This window comes from Coccidioides immitis (genome assembly GCF_000149335.2).
Source record: "Coccidioides immitis RS genomic scaffold supercont3.5, whole genome shotgun sequence".
Lineage (NCBI taxonomy): Eukaryota > Fungi > Ascomycota > Eurotiomycetes > Onygenales > Onygenaceae > Coccidioides > Coccidioides immitis.
The window spans coordinates 3,267,728-3,282,437 of record NW_004504307.1 but is presented as its reverse complement, the minus strand read 5'-3'; the positions used below and the strand labels follow the sequence as shown (position 1 = coordinate 3,282,437).

The window sequence follows — 14,710 nt, the reverse complement described above, 5'->3', positions numbered from 1 at the left end:
ACCGACCAGTGATCATGCACGTCACCAAAGTACGGTACAATACAGTTCCTAGTCCATACGGGTACGTAGTTATACGGGAGTAGCCGCCCGCGGTCGTTAATTACACCCGTACCGTCGTAAATCGCACTACGGCACGTTATCGTCCCAACGGCTCTTGTCAGATAAAGCTACGGACAGCTCGCAATGGCGTCAGCTGACTCGCCTTGACGTCCACAACTCTCCCGTCCGCCAGCCATCCTCCTCCGACCTCGATTTCACGGTTGGGAGCTTTCCTCAGATAGATTAACTCTCTACTCCGTACGTCTTCGTTATTTACTGGCTCTTCCTCTTCCTTTCATCTTTAATACCTTTCCGGGATCGGCCGCTGCTACACTGGGACTGGCTGAGCAGACCTAGCCCTGCGCTTCCCAACCTCCCACACCAGCAGAATGTCGGATGCCGATGAGAGAGAACCGCAGCAGGACTCCGTGCCAATAGCAGCGCCGTCTGCCTCTCCCGGTCTCCCTTCTGAATCCCCCGCCTCGACCTCTCTTCCCAGGCATGTCGCTACCGCCCGTCTCGCCTCCCCGATTCCAAACAATGCAGAACTCCAGGACGCATCCTCGAGGAGAGCAGCGACTCCGCTCCAAGCCGTAGCCGAGAGAGAGCCAGATTTCAAGGGCAAGGCTGTTGCATCATCGCCAAATAAGCCTGGAGACTCCATATTGACTTCGGGACTTCGAAATGTGTCGTCTTCGCCGGCACCAGAAGAACCGCCGTCACGATCTGGCTCTCCACCATCGGCAGAAACTGGCCCGAAATTCAATCTTACGGGCGAAGAAAATAGCCCTCGCAACACTCCCGCCCCGACAGAGAATCCGCAGATTATCCGGAGGCACCTAGTCCAGCCTCAAGGCAACACCTCGGAGGTCAACAATGAGAATTCTTCTGAATCAGAAGATAGCACTGTCAAGAATCCGGCTGATGTGGATGAATTCTCTAGTTTACAGCTCCAAGGCGGGGATATCACTCGCCCTGTATACCGGTGGACTGAGGAAGCAGAGGCCCAGGAGGCATCAAGGCGCCGGCGGAGCTTCGACGTTCCTCGGCCAGAGCCTGAGAGTGCGACGTTGGACATTGGCTCGATCAAGATTCCAGGAGGATTTCGAAGAGATTATCTCCGCAGGGCAGCTGGAGGCGCCGAAAGCAATGGTCTTCATTCATCTACTGGGCGCGACGGGCCGCAGCTACCCACACGAAGCTTCCTCGAGTTCTTAACGCTGTACGGACACTTTGCTGGCGAGGAACTGGAAGAGGATGATGAAGCTCTTGGTCCCGATGAATACTTCGTTCCCGAGCTATGGCGTGAAGGGGAGGAGGAGATTGGTGAAGAAACCGCGCTTCTCCCGCCGGGTGCTCCAGGAAAACACCCTCGAAGGCATAGGGATCGCGCCCCCAAAGCTACCAACTCCGCCACTGGTGCAATGCTACTGTTATTAAAGTCGTTCGTGGGCACAGGAATTTTGTTTCTCCCCAGGGCCTTCCTTAATGGCGGTATGCTGTTCAGTTCGGTCGTTTTGGTGACTGTGTCTCTTCTAAGCTACTACTGCTTTATCCTTCTCATCAGCACAAGATCAAAGATAGAAGGCTCCTTTGGCGACATTGGTGGCGCCCTATATGGAAAGCACATGAGGAGAATCATTCTCGGTTCCATAGCCCTTAGCCAGTTCGGTTTTGTTTCGGCTTATACCGTTTTTGTTTCTACGAATTTGCAGGCTTTTGTGCTCGCTGTGAGCAAGTGCAAAACTTTTATCAGTATTCAGTTTTTGATACTGATGCAGCTGATCATCTTTCTTCCTCTCTCCCTTATTCGTGACATCAGCAAACTCGCATTCACTGCGCTTATCGCGGACGCTTTTATTCTCCTGGGGATCGTCTATCTCTATGGGGTTGATATCAAAACCATTATTGACCAGGGTGGAGTTGCGGACATCAAAGCATTTAACCCGCAGAGTTGGCAACTTCTAATCGGGACTGCTATTTTCACGTATGAAGGCGTCGGTCTTATAATCCCCATTCAGGAGTCTATGAAACGCCCCCAGCAATTTCCACGAGTTTTGGCGCTTTGTATGATTGTTATTACCGTGATATTCCTTTCCAGTGGTGTGCTCGGATATGCGACGTTCGGCTCTGCCACCGAGACCGTGGTGCTACTCAACTTGCCCCAAGATGATAAGTTCGTCAACGGTGTACAATTCTTATACTCCATCGCCATCCTCCTCAGCACACCTTTACAGCTGTTTCCGGCAATTCGAATTATGGAAAACGGATTGTTTACTCGGAGTGGAAAATATAACCCAGGTATCAAGTGGAAAAAGAACATTTTCCGGTTTTTCCTGGTCGTAATTTGTGCAGTGGTCGCCTGGGGTGGAGCTGCCGATCTGGACAAGTTTGTCGCCCTTGTGGGAAGTTTCGCCTGTGTGCCCCTGGTCTACGTGTATCCGGTATGTTACAGTTCCACTACCCGGTGCCATCTTTCGAGAGTCATCTTGGACTAATTTGATTTTGTAGCCATTGCTACACTGGAAAGCTGTCGCCACCACTCGATTCCGGCGATGGTCAGATATTGCCTTGGCAGTATTTGGCACACTTGTATGCATTTACACAACTATACTGACCGTACACAACTGGGTCGCTGGCTCAAGCGAACCCAGCAAACCTGGTCATTGCGACGTTTAATAAGAGAGCACGCTATCTAGATCAGAAAGTCCACGAGTATCCTCCTTCGACGATTCGCTACGTTCAATCAACCCTTTTCGAGGCTTCCGTCGCAGTTTTGATGACCTGTTTCCTATTACAATCTTCATTCCCTATTTCTTTTTGACCCTGAGCGTTCATCATGCGTAAGAGTGTTCATACATTTTGATTCGTTTTAGCGGGCACCATGCCATCTTATAGCAGTGTCCCTGGTGGCAGAAATCAAATGGAAATCAATCCAGATACATTTTTAACGAATTTGATCCGACCCATCCTTGAAAGCCAAGTTCCCCCACCTTTTCTTTTTTTCCCCCCTCTCGTTTTTTTCCTTCTCCGCCCACAGCGGGTTTTCCATACGGCGTTCTTTGATTACGATTCCCAAGGTTTTCCCTATTCTCGGTTCTCGCGCGCTTAGAGATTGCTGCAGACGATATACACATGTGAGATTGGACTGTGAACCGCTGTTAGCTTGGTCACAGCGACTGGCATGGGGAAAATTGAAAGATTATTTCTTGGAATATATAAGCAGTTGCATACAGTTTTGTTTGTTGATTTATATCTCATTAGTATCACCAGGTCTTTTAATGTCAAACAAATTAAATTCCTGGATGCTTCTACGCAGGAGACAACTGCAACAATGCAAAGTATATGTGCCTATGACAGCAAATATGCAAGACAAAACGTAACTAGTACATAAGAGGGAAAGGATGTTAAGAAAATGGCCTCATGGATTTTTTGTAGCATCAGCCGCTGTTTCGCCTTTCTCCGCGGCTTTCTTCGCAAGAAGAGCATCGCGACCACCCCAGCTATATCCATATTTTGTCAGCTTTATTCACTCAGTGCGAATTCATTCACTATCGGGCCGAGACACGGCGGAAAACGTACTTCCAATACTTCAAGTATCTATAGCCTTGCGTTAACTGCGCATTGAAATTGACGAAATGGCAAAGGAAGAGGAGATAGTTCTTAGGAGTGACGGCGAGTGAGTAACGCATAAATGTTCCGGAGTAGATGGTCAATGCGGCTGTCATTTGGCCGGAAATACTGCAGGAGATCAGTGTCGATTAGTCGCCAGCGTTCAGCAACGCAAAACGGCAAGAGAGGGGAGCTTCATCGCAACATGGACGACATGAGTATTTCAGTACACACATTTCGGGATCCTTCTGTGTATCCATCACCGCAGCAATAGGGATTCCAAAATTCGATGCCGGTCCCCAGAAGTCTAGAAACAAAGAGAAATCCAAAACGTCAGTATCAGCGATCCACGGAAATTCAGCCCTATCCCGCCAATAGAACTACTCGATCATAGGAGAAAATCGGCTCTTGCTCATCTCTATCAACAGGATACGCCGTGACTTGCAGCGACGAGAACTTAAAGGGCATGACATACGCGTGGAGCAGAAGTAGTCGAGGACTTTATTCGACCGTATCTTCGCATTGATAGCCTTGATTGCCGCCGCCATTTTAACAGGAGAAAGGAAGAACACAGCCGAAAGGGAGGAGGGAGAGGAAGAAGAAGCGGAAAGAAAAGGAGAGAATAAAAGCAATTGGAGATGGGGCAACGTCTTTGCTCTGACTGTCCTGCTTTGAAGTTGCGATGATGATCTTCCGTCGCTGCTGCTGATGTAATGCACGACGAAAACTCCGATATCCGGAGGATTAATTACGTCTAGTAAAATAACTTTGTAATCTCATGACAGCTCAGAGTCTGTGGAGACCGTCTGATAGGAAGACGGTGAATGCACTGGCAGCGGTTCTGACCAGAGCGAAAAAGAATGTTGTAGTGAATGGTGACACAGATACTCTATATTGAAACTGATCATTGCCAGACAGGTCCCAGCATCGCATAGTCACTGCTTGAGAACCACGGAATATAACATCTATTTTCAGCCAAAAGGCTGTGTGGCGAGATCCTCTGAAATATGACATGATATGATTTCTCATGTATCTCGATGGGCAATTGGAATAAGGAACACCACTTAAAGGTACATACATTCACATACCAAGCACAGGCTGAGGCCGGAAGCAGTGCCTTACTACCCGTGTTAAAGGGATAAAATGTTATTTTATGCTCTGGCCCTCATTCACCATCCCGCAAAACGCCGTTCGACATATAGACCCGTCCGAGGAAAAAGAAATTATCTAGGCAGCGCAGTTCCGGGAAAGCATGTAATTTTCTGGTAAATATCGACCGGTTGGGGGTCGGTGCGTACTTAACTTGCATCGTAATTCGCGGCTTCAGCTCGATATTACCGTCCTCCCATACCAGGAGGCATTCCTCTTCCTTGCCCAGGCGGTTGGAATCCAGGTGGTGGTTGAAATCCGGCTAAAAGAAAAAGGGGAAAAAAATATCAGCCATATCATCCAACACGAACATACGAATAGAGGTTGAGGAAACTTACGCGGCCCACCAGGCACGCCAGGACCTCCGAAGCCAGGAGGCGGCCCAAAACCCGCTGCAAAAAGCCCGTCAGCAAGCTTGCACCAACGACACATTCAGTTTTCACTTACGTGGTCCACCAGGAGGCCCAGGCGGTACTCCCCTTCCTGGAAAGCCTGGCGGCGGTGCACCAGGAAAGCCACCTGGAGGAAAACCACCGAATCCCGCTGGTGGGGGTGGCCCGCCAACACCCGCAGCTGGACCCCCAAGTCCAACCGGTAGTCCACGTCCAGCTGGTTTACTGATACCCGGTCCTGCCGCAAGCGTGGGTGGTGCGGCGCCAGGGACACCGGGAACTGTAGTGCCTAATCGTGCAGAGGGATCGGCTGGAGGTGGTCCGTCAACAGAGCACGATACAACATGCGTCCCACGGACAATCGTAAGCCCTAGTGTTCTCTTCTCTTCAGTCTCGACCAAAGGTCCATTGCCGCCTTGGGGTCCTTTGGCCTGTCTGCGCTTTACTTTGCGGAACTCTTCTGTATCTGCGAGGACCAAATTCATATGCTGCCAGAAGTCAGTGGCATGAAAGCACATAAAGGCAGTAGGTGAGACACGACCTTATCAAATGCGAGCATCTGCCCAGTCATCTGTCGTCCATCGTTCAATGTCACCCTCATTCTATAGTTGATCTGCGAAAGGTCAGCTGGGGGAACGCTCGAATATACCGAGAGGGATAAGAGCGGGAAATCTACGAAGCAACACATACGAGGTTTTGCTAGAAACCTGTTAGTTATTTTGCTCTGTCAACAAAAACTCGCCATCGCGATATGTCGGGGTCGCAGGTACTCACCATCTTGCCCTGCTTGTTCGCAGCCATGATGCTTCGAGGTGCGCACGAATGCGACTTGCAACAGCGTCAAACACAAATTGTATCTTCCAAACCAAACAATCGCATAGACTTTTCCCCGCCCCAAAAAAGAAAAGAGGACAACAGGAGAGGAGCGCACGCCGCAAGCCGGTTACTCTGGGGTTCGTGCAGATTTGGGGTTCGCGTTATGGCAGCTTTGGGAGGTCGACGGCGCTCTTCCCGATCGGGCCAGCGCCAAGCCGCTAAGGGTTCGGTCGCTTCGTCCCACACAGACACACAAGCCAAACCCAACGTTGAACCCTTCGAAAAGACGCTCAACCGACCAAACTTCCTTCACCGTCAACACGTCGACAACCAGCACAGAGTCACCATGGTGAGTACCATCCGTCCCCTAGCGCTCTCCCTTTCTTGCGCTCCCTTCAGTCTTTGGTATCTCTAACGGCATGCAGTCGGAGGGAAAGGACAAGTCCGCCAACCCCATGCGGGAACTCCGCATCCAGAAGCTCGTCCTCAACATCTCAGTTGGCGAGTCTGGTGACAGACTCACCCGTGCGGCCAAGGTGTTGGAGCAATTGAGCGGCCAGACCCCTGTCTACAGTAAGACTTCGACAATTCTTGTGTCCGCCCGCCCTCCCTAGGCTCACACATTCATTCTCTAGGCAAGGCCCGCTACACCGTCCGTACCTTTGGTATCCGCCGTAACGAAAAGATCGCTGTCCACGTTACCGTCCGCGGACCCAAGGCCGAAGAAATCCTTGAACGCGGCCTCAAAGTCAAGGAATACGAATTGAGAAAGAAGAACTTCTCCGAGACTGGCAACTTCGGTTTCGGTATCAGCGAACACATCGATCTCGGTATCAAATACGATCCCAGCATCGGTATCTACGGCATGGACTTCTACTGCTGCATGTAAGCTACCCTCCACGCCTGAACGGCTAAGTAAATGGCTGCGTTAACGCGAATTTCCTCGTTTAGGACCCGCCCTGGAGAACGTGTTGCCAAGCGCAGACGATGCAAGTCCAGAATCGGTGCCTCACACCGCATCAACCAAGCCGAGACTATCAAGTGGTTCAAGTCCCGCTTCGAGGGAATCGTTCGATAAAGTTAGTTTATGTGGTAATGCGGGTTTATGGGGTATTTCCTTTTTAGCCAGACTAGATCAATGCACGAGACATGACTGCTGATCTGGCAAAAATCTTTTGTCTATTATGGGACTTGTGGGCATAGGCATAGGCGTGCTAGCGATTTCTGACAGCAGTCCTCCAAATGAAAGAAAAACCAAGTTCTTCTGATGGCTCAATTTTTCACAATGGAGGCTTCACAAAAGGTGTTGGTCCGCTTAACCATTGCTGGAAAACTTGATACTTTCTGGGATTCGTCCTAGGCGGCCTCTTCGAGCTTGTCGACTCCCTACGCTTCACTGGCTTTGGGTTTCGACGGTTCGCTCTACCACGTCCAAGTCGTCCGTCGGAGGATAGTGGACTGGTCAGACCTTTCCTTGTCCTTTTTTCCCCGTGTGTAGCAGCAAAATCTCTTAAATCAAAAGCAGGTAAGTCTACCACACCGTGCCAATGCTATGCGATCATGCGACAGTAGACTTGCGATCTCCAAAAACTGCGACTTCCCTTTGCTTTGTTTAAGCGGTGGTTGCCCACTTCTTGACCATCCCGCCGCTCAAGTGCGTTTGTCATCCAAGCTCAAGTGATCGCCTCGTCAACCATCGCTGGGGTGGTCCAGTTGGTTTTAATACATTTTAGGAACTCAGTTGTGGTGGTTGCGGCTCGGCACTTTGTATTTTTACATACTGGTGCAGAATGGCTAGAATCAGATTCAATATAAATTTATACCAGCAACCGACGATGTACAAGTATGTGCTACTCTCAGGCCATCCTTTTTGAAGAGGCTTGGTGGAATCCCCCCATGCAATCCCCCTTGCAGCGAAAGCTGTAATCCATGACCTCTTAGAAGCCCAAACTGAAAACTGAAAACCGAGTGCGGCCCAACCGGCAGTATTTCTTCAACCAGCTATCAGCTAACGGCTATAAAGCAACAACACGAGCAAATATGCTACGGCCTTTTTCCTCCTGGGTTTTTAGGCCGAAACACTGCCGATGCCTCGGGGATCACTCCTTGCGGAGCCCATGCCGTGGGCCTCGAGTGAATCTACAAAACTCCCCCAATCCAATTAGTCCCTCGAAGGTATGAAACAGAGCATGGACCAAGGGACAGGGACGGTCAAGGGGAGACTCACGTATCCCACCACCTGACAAACCACCGGGCATCCTCCGGGTTTGACCCAACCGGTTGTTCCCGCCAACTAGCCTTGCGCCTATTCACTTCCTCGTCCAGTGAAGCCCGCTTCTGATACATCAGACCGGCGTATTGTTGCTGTCCTGCCAACGTGCTAGTGCTGGGGCTTGACCTACGAGGCTCCGCCAAACTTGGCCGCCGTGCCATCGGCGGATTCTCCGTAGGCTGAGCCTGTCCAACTGGGGTTTCTGTGTGCGCTTTGGGCATCTCCGCCAGGGGAGTGTTGAATGTCGACACGGAAGACAAAATTGGAGATGTCGGCGCAGTGGAGGGCTCGCTTCTCGTGTGGGAAGCAGTTTCCGTTGAGTCCTAGACGGAAAAGTCAACGTATAATTTCGAGTTGGATGCTTTGTCTGATCAGTTCTGGGAGAAAGGAAGGTGTGGCCGCCTCGGGAATACATACCCTTCTCATATCTTCTGGTGATTGGGCACCCTGCGGCCGGCTTGGGTGGTAGTAATACGGCGGTCCTCCACGAACCCAGACAGGAGGATGCTCGGGACGGTCACCTGGGTGTTCAACCATGACGTGAGGAGTTCACTTATTCGTATTAACGCGATCGAGAAGTGGAATTGACCATAAGTGGTTTATTTAATTGCAAGACATCACGTTCCAGCTCAAGCCAAGATATAGCAACCCCCGATTTACCTTCCAGACGGCTTAGACTTTCAACTTCAACCAGACATGCATGATAACCTACATCCATCCACACTGGGGGGGCGGCAAATACGTAAGGTGCATGGTCGGTGTGGCCAAAAATGCGGGGAAAGTTCCAGGCTCGAGGACACGGGGTATATACAGCATGGAAGTCTCCTTTTTTCCTCGAGCCAAGCGTAGCTGGACGTTCAAAGTACTCTGTTGTTGCCGAGATCAATTGGAAGCCACCTTTGCTTATCTACATACATGGGCCTCCAGGTCTAGACCAGCACAACTGCTGCATGCCGCGTGAGCACTTGATACTCAGTCCAGTAGATGTCCATCGAGACTGTGGTGTTTCGTAGAGTTGCAGGATATAAGACAAATGGTTAGTTGCCAGTGACATCATAGCTGAAGTTAATCGACCAGGTCAACATCAAGAAGGCAATGGATGATTGGGGGGGGGGTAAGTATCTTGACGAAAGTGTGTGCTTAGAAGTACAGTACTCTTTCGTCCTCGGCCTAGGGATGGCCCAAAGCGCCAAGTGTCGGGGTTTCGATGATATTCTGGTATTCTCCTTGGCTACACATAATAACTCACTGGCGTACATTGTAGAAGCGATTTACCTGGTCTACTCCGGGCAAAGGGTCGATAAAAGGGACTAACCGAGACAACCAGAAGAGAATATAGTCTTCAGTGGATAAATCCTCCTCGTGATACGGAAAAGACCAATTTCTCCAGTATATCCTACCTATCCTCAGTTCCGTGATCAAGAAGATTCTGCATTTGGGAGTTCGCTTTATCCTGTTTCAAATCATTATCAAGACGGGCTTTGGCCTCTTCTTAAGGATATACAATCTGGTAATATTTCGAGAGGCGATCGCTGATCAGAAAGGGGGTGTGGTGATGATAGTTGCTTTGAGGATTGTATTGTCATCTCCCCAGGGACAGTTCACAACATGGTAAAGTCGGCTTCGCACAATAGCACTGTGGCTTCCCATAGCACGAAAATGCGGATTGTTAGTACAACTCATAAAACTAAGGTAAAAATAATCTGTCTCGTACGATATGTTTCCAATTCTGTCTGCTTTTCATCATCGCTTCACAAGTCAGGGTCATCGGGCAAAGCTGCACAAGTGACATTCTCCGAAATCTCGTCACTGTAGTTCTGAAAGCGCTATAGATATCGGCTTGGACACAAAATGGAAGGATGGCGGTCTGCTCCAAATTCAATGATGACGCCGATATCCCAGATTCGCTAACGAAGATGGTACTTGGGGAGAGCTCCGGATGCCGTATTGTCGGCTTATTCAAGTGTTCTTCACCAGGCACAATGTGTCGTACCAGAGCGAAGAGATAATCTTCAAGAGTGCGAATCTAATCCTCCGGATTAACTCTCTTCTTGCTATAAAATTTTCTGTGAAGGGCTCCTCATGGACAACTTGATTCTCCGTACCTGCGAAGCCACCCAAGATCCCGAAGCCTAGCTGCATTGAGAACGTCGGCTGACAATTTCCCTGGATCACGCGGTCAGAGGGCATTAGCTCTGAATATGAAGGTGTCCTCGATTAATATCAAATGCACTTTGTCCAAGATATCACCAAAGAAGCTCCGCGGAGGGCCCTGTACAGGAACCACCCTCGTCTTAGTATCAACTGGTAAGGAGTCGGTATGATAAAGACTACCCCATTTGCAACGAGCTGAATGTTGAAGAGAATACTCTTTAATAGCAGCAATTCGTTCCGTTACTGACTTCCCATCCTCGACATCCATCGTGTACCAAGTCTTTTCCAGCTCCGTTCCAGCTCCTTTCTTCGGGCCTTCTACATAACAATACATTCGCTTCCCAGGGGTTTGATGGGAGGCATTATTCCAAGTCAAAACCCTTGGGGATTGGGGCCGCGTGCAGTGGCAAACGCTCAATGGTTGCTATCCCCTCTTGCTACTCCATATCCGTTGGAACTAATATGGATAGGGCAGACTGGCAATGTCATGCCAGCCGTTTCAGGAGGAGATCTCAAAAACGAGATCAGAGTCACCTTCCGCTATTTTCGTAAAACGTACAATGTGGTTTCTTAAGTTATCGACAAAGCGGGCAGTGATGTCCAAGAGGGCATAGATGTTAAAGAAATCGGACAAACGTTTGCTCTCTTTATACCTTGTGCCCCCTGCAGGCGAGGCCATTGCCGACAACTTGTAATAAAATAAGTAAGAGAAATAAGAGGATGTGATCTTCGCGAGTCGGGTCCAGAGGAGAACTCAAAGCCATCGTCGTGATGGATAATTGTAAAAGTCATGGCGCAAATACTGGATACCCAGGCCGTGAACGCTCCTCGCTTAGGATGGAGGAGTGGACAACGACCAGCGGAAGCAGATAGCCCAGGAGCAATAGACACCTAGAGCTAGAAGAGCGACAGAGCCTTGTAAAAGCCCAGATCCGGCCACGATCAAGTCTATACATAACCAGCCCCAGAGACTCGACTATGCGATATTATGGAGTTGTTCAGATAACTAGCTATACTGGATGTAGCATGTAGTGGAATTTTGACCTGGCGAGTAAGCTCAGGATCCATATTCAATACAGCTAACTGATCAAGCTTGAAATATGCACTTTGTGTTCTCAGTCTCAATCTCTTGTTGATTCCAACAGTGTATGTAACTATAAACTGATAGTGTTTTGCGCCTAGGATCCCTTTTGCTAGCAGATAGGGATGCCCTATTGATGAAAACAAAAGAGTAAAAGCGAAACTAAAAGCAGAAGAAGTGGAAGACAGGAGAGGATGTCTGGTGAGGGAAGAGAGGCTTTTCGGAGCTGGCCGTGCGCGGGTTGATTTTAAGTTAACTTAGTTAACCAATTCGTGAGTTAGCGTTGAGTGGGTGGGATTGGCGACCACCAGCGAGCGGGTCGAAGCTCAAAATTTATCATCGTCGTGGATCGCGGTCTTTCTCCCCCCTCACTTAACCACTCATCCTTGAGAACACGCCACAATGGATTCTGAACAGCCGCCTCATTCTGTCTTCGACACCATCCTGGTGCTGGATTTTGGTAGCCAGTAGTAAGTATCACTTAAATCTCCATTGGAAGAGATGTCGTGGTAACCTCCGGAGCCAGCTCGCATTTGATCATCCGAAGGTACTATTCCTTTGTCAATCCCCAGCCCATTCCCCCTGCGAACCGCAGCTGACTTGTTTAGACTGGTCAGCTCTGCTCCCGGCCCGCTCCTACACCTGATTTCCTAACTTTCCTTCCAGAGAGAGCTCAATGTCTACTCTGAGATGGTTCCTTGGTAAGTGCCGTTCCCCCCCGATACACAAAGTGCGGATCTAACGAAACATCCAGCACCCAAAGGCTAGCCGACCTCACCTGGAAGCCCAAGGGTGTTATTCTCTCCGGCGGTCCCTATTCGGTCTATGAACAAGATGCTCCGCACGTCGATCCCGGTCAGTTTATGTTTTGCGATCTAGAGAGTTTTCATTCTTCCGTAACATCACCTGCTGATTTCTTCCTTCCAGCCTTCTTGGACCTAGGTGTCCCCATTCTCGGTATTTGCTACGGCATACAGGAACTCGCATACCGCCTGGACAAAGCAAATGTGACCGCCGGAATTGCGAGAGAGTACGGCCATGCAGACCTCAGCGCGAAGCGGCTTGATGACCAGGGACACGTCGACCGCTTATTCTCCGGCATCAAAGATAACACAAAAGTGTGGATGAGTCATGGCGACAAGCTAGTAAAGCTCCCTGAGGGCTTCCATACCATCGCTACTACTGCAAACTCGGAGTATGCCGGTATTGCCCACGAGACCAAGCCCATCTACGGGATCCAGTTTCACCCAGAAGTCACTCACACTCCCGATGGCACTCACCTCCTCAAGAACTTTGCCGTGGATATCTGCGGTGCTGCACAGAATTGGACAATGGCCAAATTTGTCGACCAAGAAATCACCCGGATCCGCAAACTAGTCGGGGAAACCGACCACGTCCTCGGCGCCGTCAGCGGAGGTGTCGATTCGACAGTTGCCTCCAAGTTGATGAAAGAGGCCATCGGAGATCGTTTCCATGCCGTACTCGTGAACAACGGGTGTATGCGCCTGAACGAATGCGAGCAGGTTCATGAGACCTTGGGAAAGCATTTAGGTATCAACCTGACTGTAGTCGATGCTTCGAAACAGTTCCTGGATGCCCTCAAGGGGGTCACAGATCCAGAAAGGAAACGGAAGATCATTGGTGGAAAGTTTATCGATGTCTTTGAGGCAGAGGCCTTGAAGATTGAGGCCGGAGTCAAACATACTGGTGCAAAGGTCAAGTGGTTCCTTCAGGGGACCCTTTACCCAGGTGAGCCCGAGGATTGATCGGCCTATTCATTCTTTGCCTATCGGCTAATAAAGGGAAAGATGTCATTGAGTCTCTTTCTTTCAAGGGTCCTAGTGCAACAATCAAAACACACCATAACGTTGGAGGGCTGCCAAAGGTTTGTTGCAAGTTTTACGAAACATTTTGTTCCCCCGCTGATATTTGACCTCGTTCAGAGAATGCAAGAAGGTGCTGGTTTAAAACTCATTGAGCCCCTTCGAGAGCTTTTCAAAGATGAAGTGCGTCAGTTAGGAAGGGAGCTCGGTATCCATAACGATTTAGTGATGAGACATCGTAAGAAACCCCCGCCCGACAACGGTCCTTCAATCTACTAACATCATTCATTAATAGCGTTCCCGGGCCCTGGAATTGCAATTCGGTAAGTCAATGGTGCCTATATAGACTTTAACCACATGCAGGCCAGTATCTGACAACTTCCTTTTGCATAGTGTCTTGGGCGAAGTCACTCCTGAGCGCGTTGAGATCGCCAGGAGAGCTGATCACATTTTCATTTCCATGATCCGTGAGGCGGGTCTATATGATAAGATCGCTCAAGCGTACGCCGCTTTGGACCCAACCAAGGCTGTTGGTGTCATGGTATTTCTTCAGCTTCACCCGAATGTCCGAGAGTTCAGCAAACACTAATTTGTGAGCAGGGCGATAAACGAGTTCACGCCGAGATGATCGTTCTAAGAGCCGTTGAGACCTCAGACTGTAAGTACACTACCTCCCTCCATGCGCCATCACCGGCTCCGTGGGTTTCTTTACCCAGAGGGATGCTGACCAATTGCTCTAGTCATGACATGTACAGCATATCCATTCCCTCACGAATTCCTTTCTAGAGTGTCGACACGGATTATCAATGAAGTACATGGTGGTATGTTCTGGCCCTTCTCCTACCTTCTGATTCATTGCTTGCTCCTTTCTCCTCTATGAATATGTATTCTAATGATCGTGATGAGTAGTTTCCCGAGTGCTATACGACATTTCATCCAAGGTGAGTCCGATCTCTTCACGTTACCTCAAGTTCAGCGTGACTGACGATGTGCCAGCCTCCCGCAACCATCGAGATGGAATAGTTGAATCTAGGTATGAGATCAGTTGGATTAGTACTCAATGGCGATATGGCGCATTATATCAAGCAAAGATGCATAAAAGTATAAAAGCATAAAAGTGACAGTATCACTTCGTACATACATATAACTATACATTACATGTACCTATATACCTCCCTAGTAGTGTCTCGCTCCTGATTGCCTTCCTTTACTTTAAGAAATGGTTCGCTGACCGGATATCCGGAGGGTATGCCCATTTTTATTTTTATTTTTTCTGTCTAGCAGTTTTGGCGCAAAAGAGCGATGTTAGAACAGAACAGCCTTCCTCAGCCTATTCCGATTCAATAAATCGCCAGCATTCCGGCCTGCTGAA

At 49.4% G+C, this 14,710-nt stretch overlaps 6 protein-coding genes across 8 annotated transcripts; 3 read left to right on the top strand and 3 right to left on the bottom strand.

The window, feature by feature from the left end:
- The first annotated feature begins 213 nt into the window (after positions 1 to 213).
- Positions 214 to 3,348, top strand: CIMG_09588 (amino acid transporter). Its single transcript, XM_001239966.2, has 2 exons — positions 214 to 2,483; positions 2,551 to 3,348. Exons 1-2 carry the CDS (start codon positions 429 to 431, stop codon positions 2,716 to 2,718), a joined length of 2,223 nt encoding a protein of 740 aa, XP_001239967.2. The 5' UTR covers positions 214 to 428; the 3' UTR covers positions 2,719 to 3,348.
- Positions 2,599 to 4,317, bottom strand: CIMG_09587 (pyruvate transporter MPC1). Its single transcript, XM_001239965.2, has 4 exons — positions 4,127 to 4,317; positions 3,886 to 3,958; positions 3,622 to 3,780; positions 2,599 to 3,542 (listed from the first exon to the last, which is right to left on the bottom strand). Exons 1-4 carry the CDS (start codon positions 4,197 to 4,199, stop codon positions 3,461 to 3,463), a joined length of 387 nt encoding a protein of 128 aa, XP_001239966.1. The 5' UTR covers positions 4,200 to 4,317; the 3' UTR covers positions 2,599 to 3,460.
- A 431-nt stretch (positions 4,318 to 4,748) lies between these two features.
- On the bottom strand, positions 4,749 to 6,145 carry CIMG_09586 (small nuclear ribonucleoprotein B and B'). Its single transcript, XM_001239964.2, has 6 exons — positions 5,967 to 6,145; positions 5,883 to 5,891; positions 5,734 to 5,805; positions 5,248 to 5,680; positions 5,139 to 5,192; positions 4,749 to 5,062 (listed from the first exon to the last, which is right to left on the bottom strand). Exons 1-6 carry the CDS (start codon positions 5,991 to 5,993, stop codon positions 4,986 to 4,988), a joined length of 672 nt encoding a protein of 223 aa, XP_001239965.1. The 5' UTR covers positions 5,994 to 6,145; the 3' UTR covers positions 4,749 to 4,985.
- A 26-nt stretch (positions 6,146 to 6,171) lies between these two features.
- On the top strand, positions 6,172 to 7,837 carry CIMG_09585 (60S ribosomal protein L11; the record flags this gene model as incomplete). The annotated part of the gene is made up of 4 exons (XM_001239963.2): positions 6,172 to 6,357; positions 6,434 to 6,581; positions 6,644 to 6,893; positions 6,960 to 7,837. 4 exons carry the CDS (start codon positions 6,172 to 6,174, stop codon positions 7,084 to 7,086), a joined length of 711 nt encoding a protein of 236 aa, XP_001239964.2. The 3' UTR covers positions 7,087 to 7,837.
- Positions 6,997 to 8,944, bottom strand: CIMG_09583 (uncharacterized protein). The gene is made up of 3 exons (XM_001239961.2): positions 8,698 to 8,944; positions 8,236 to 8,603; positions 6,997 to 8,147 (listed from the first exon to the last, which is right to left on the bottom strand). The coding sequence occupies exons 1-3, from the start codon at positions 8,815 to 8,817 to the stop codon at positions 8,108 to 8,110; spliced, it is 528 nt and encodes a 175-aa protein (XP_001239962.1). The 5' UTR covers positions 8,818 to 8,944; the 3' UTR covers positions 6,997 to 8,107.
- Positions 8,945 to 11,886: 2,942 nt separating this feature from the next.
- Positions 11,887 to 14,670, top strand: CIMG_09582 (GMP synthase [glutamine-hydrolyzing]). 3 transcript variants are annotated; one of them, XM_004444865.1, is made up of 14 exons: positions 11,887 to 11,985; positions 12,042 to 12,062; positions 12,124 to 12,127; positions 12,182 to 12,216; positions 12,270 to 12,370; positions 12,443 to 13,264; positions 13,324 to 13,400; positions 13,459 to 13,576; positions 13,634 to 13,661; positions 13,732 to 13,879; positions 13,939 to 13,996; positions 14,079 to 14,159; positions 14,248 to 14,279; positions 14,335 to 14,670. In XM_004444865.1, the coding sequence occupies exons 1-14, from the start codon at positions 11,918 to 11,920 to the stop codon at positions 14,359 to 14,361; spliced, it is 1,620 nt and encodes a 539-aa protein (XP_004444922.1). In that variant the 5' UTR covers positions 11,887 to 11,917; the 3' UTR covers positions 14,362 to 14,670. The 3 variants fall into 3 exon arrangements, with proteins under 3 accessions (XP_004444922.1, XP_004444923.1, XP_004444924.1); XM_004444867.1 differs by having other exon boundaries at positions 11,930 to 11,985; positions 12,124 to 12,216; positions 12,270 to 13,264; XM_004444866.1 differs by having other exon boundaries at positions 11,918 to 12,216.
- The last annotated feature ends 40 nt before the right edge of the window (positions 14,671 to 14,710 follow it).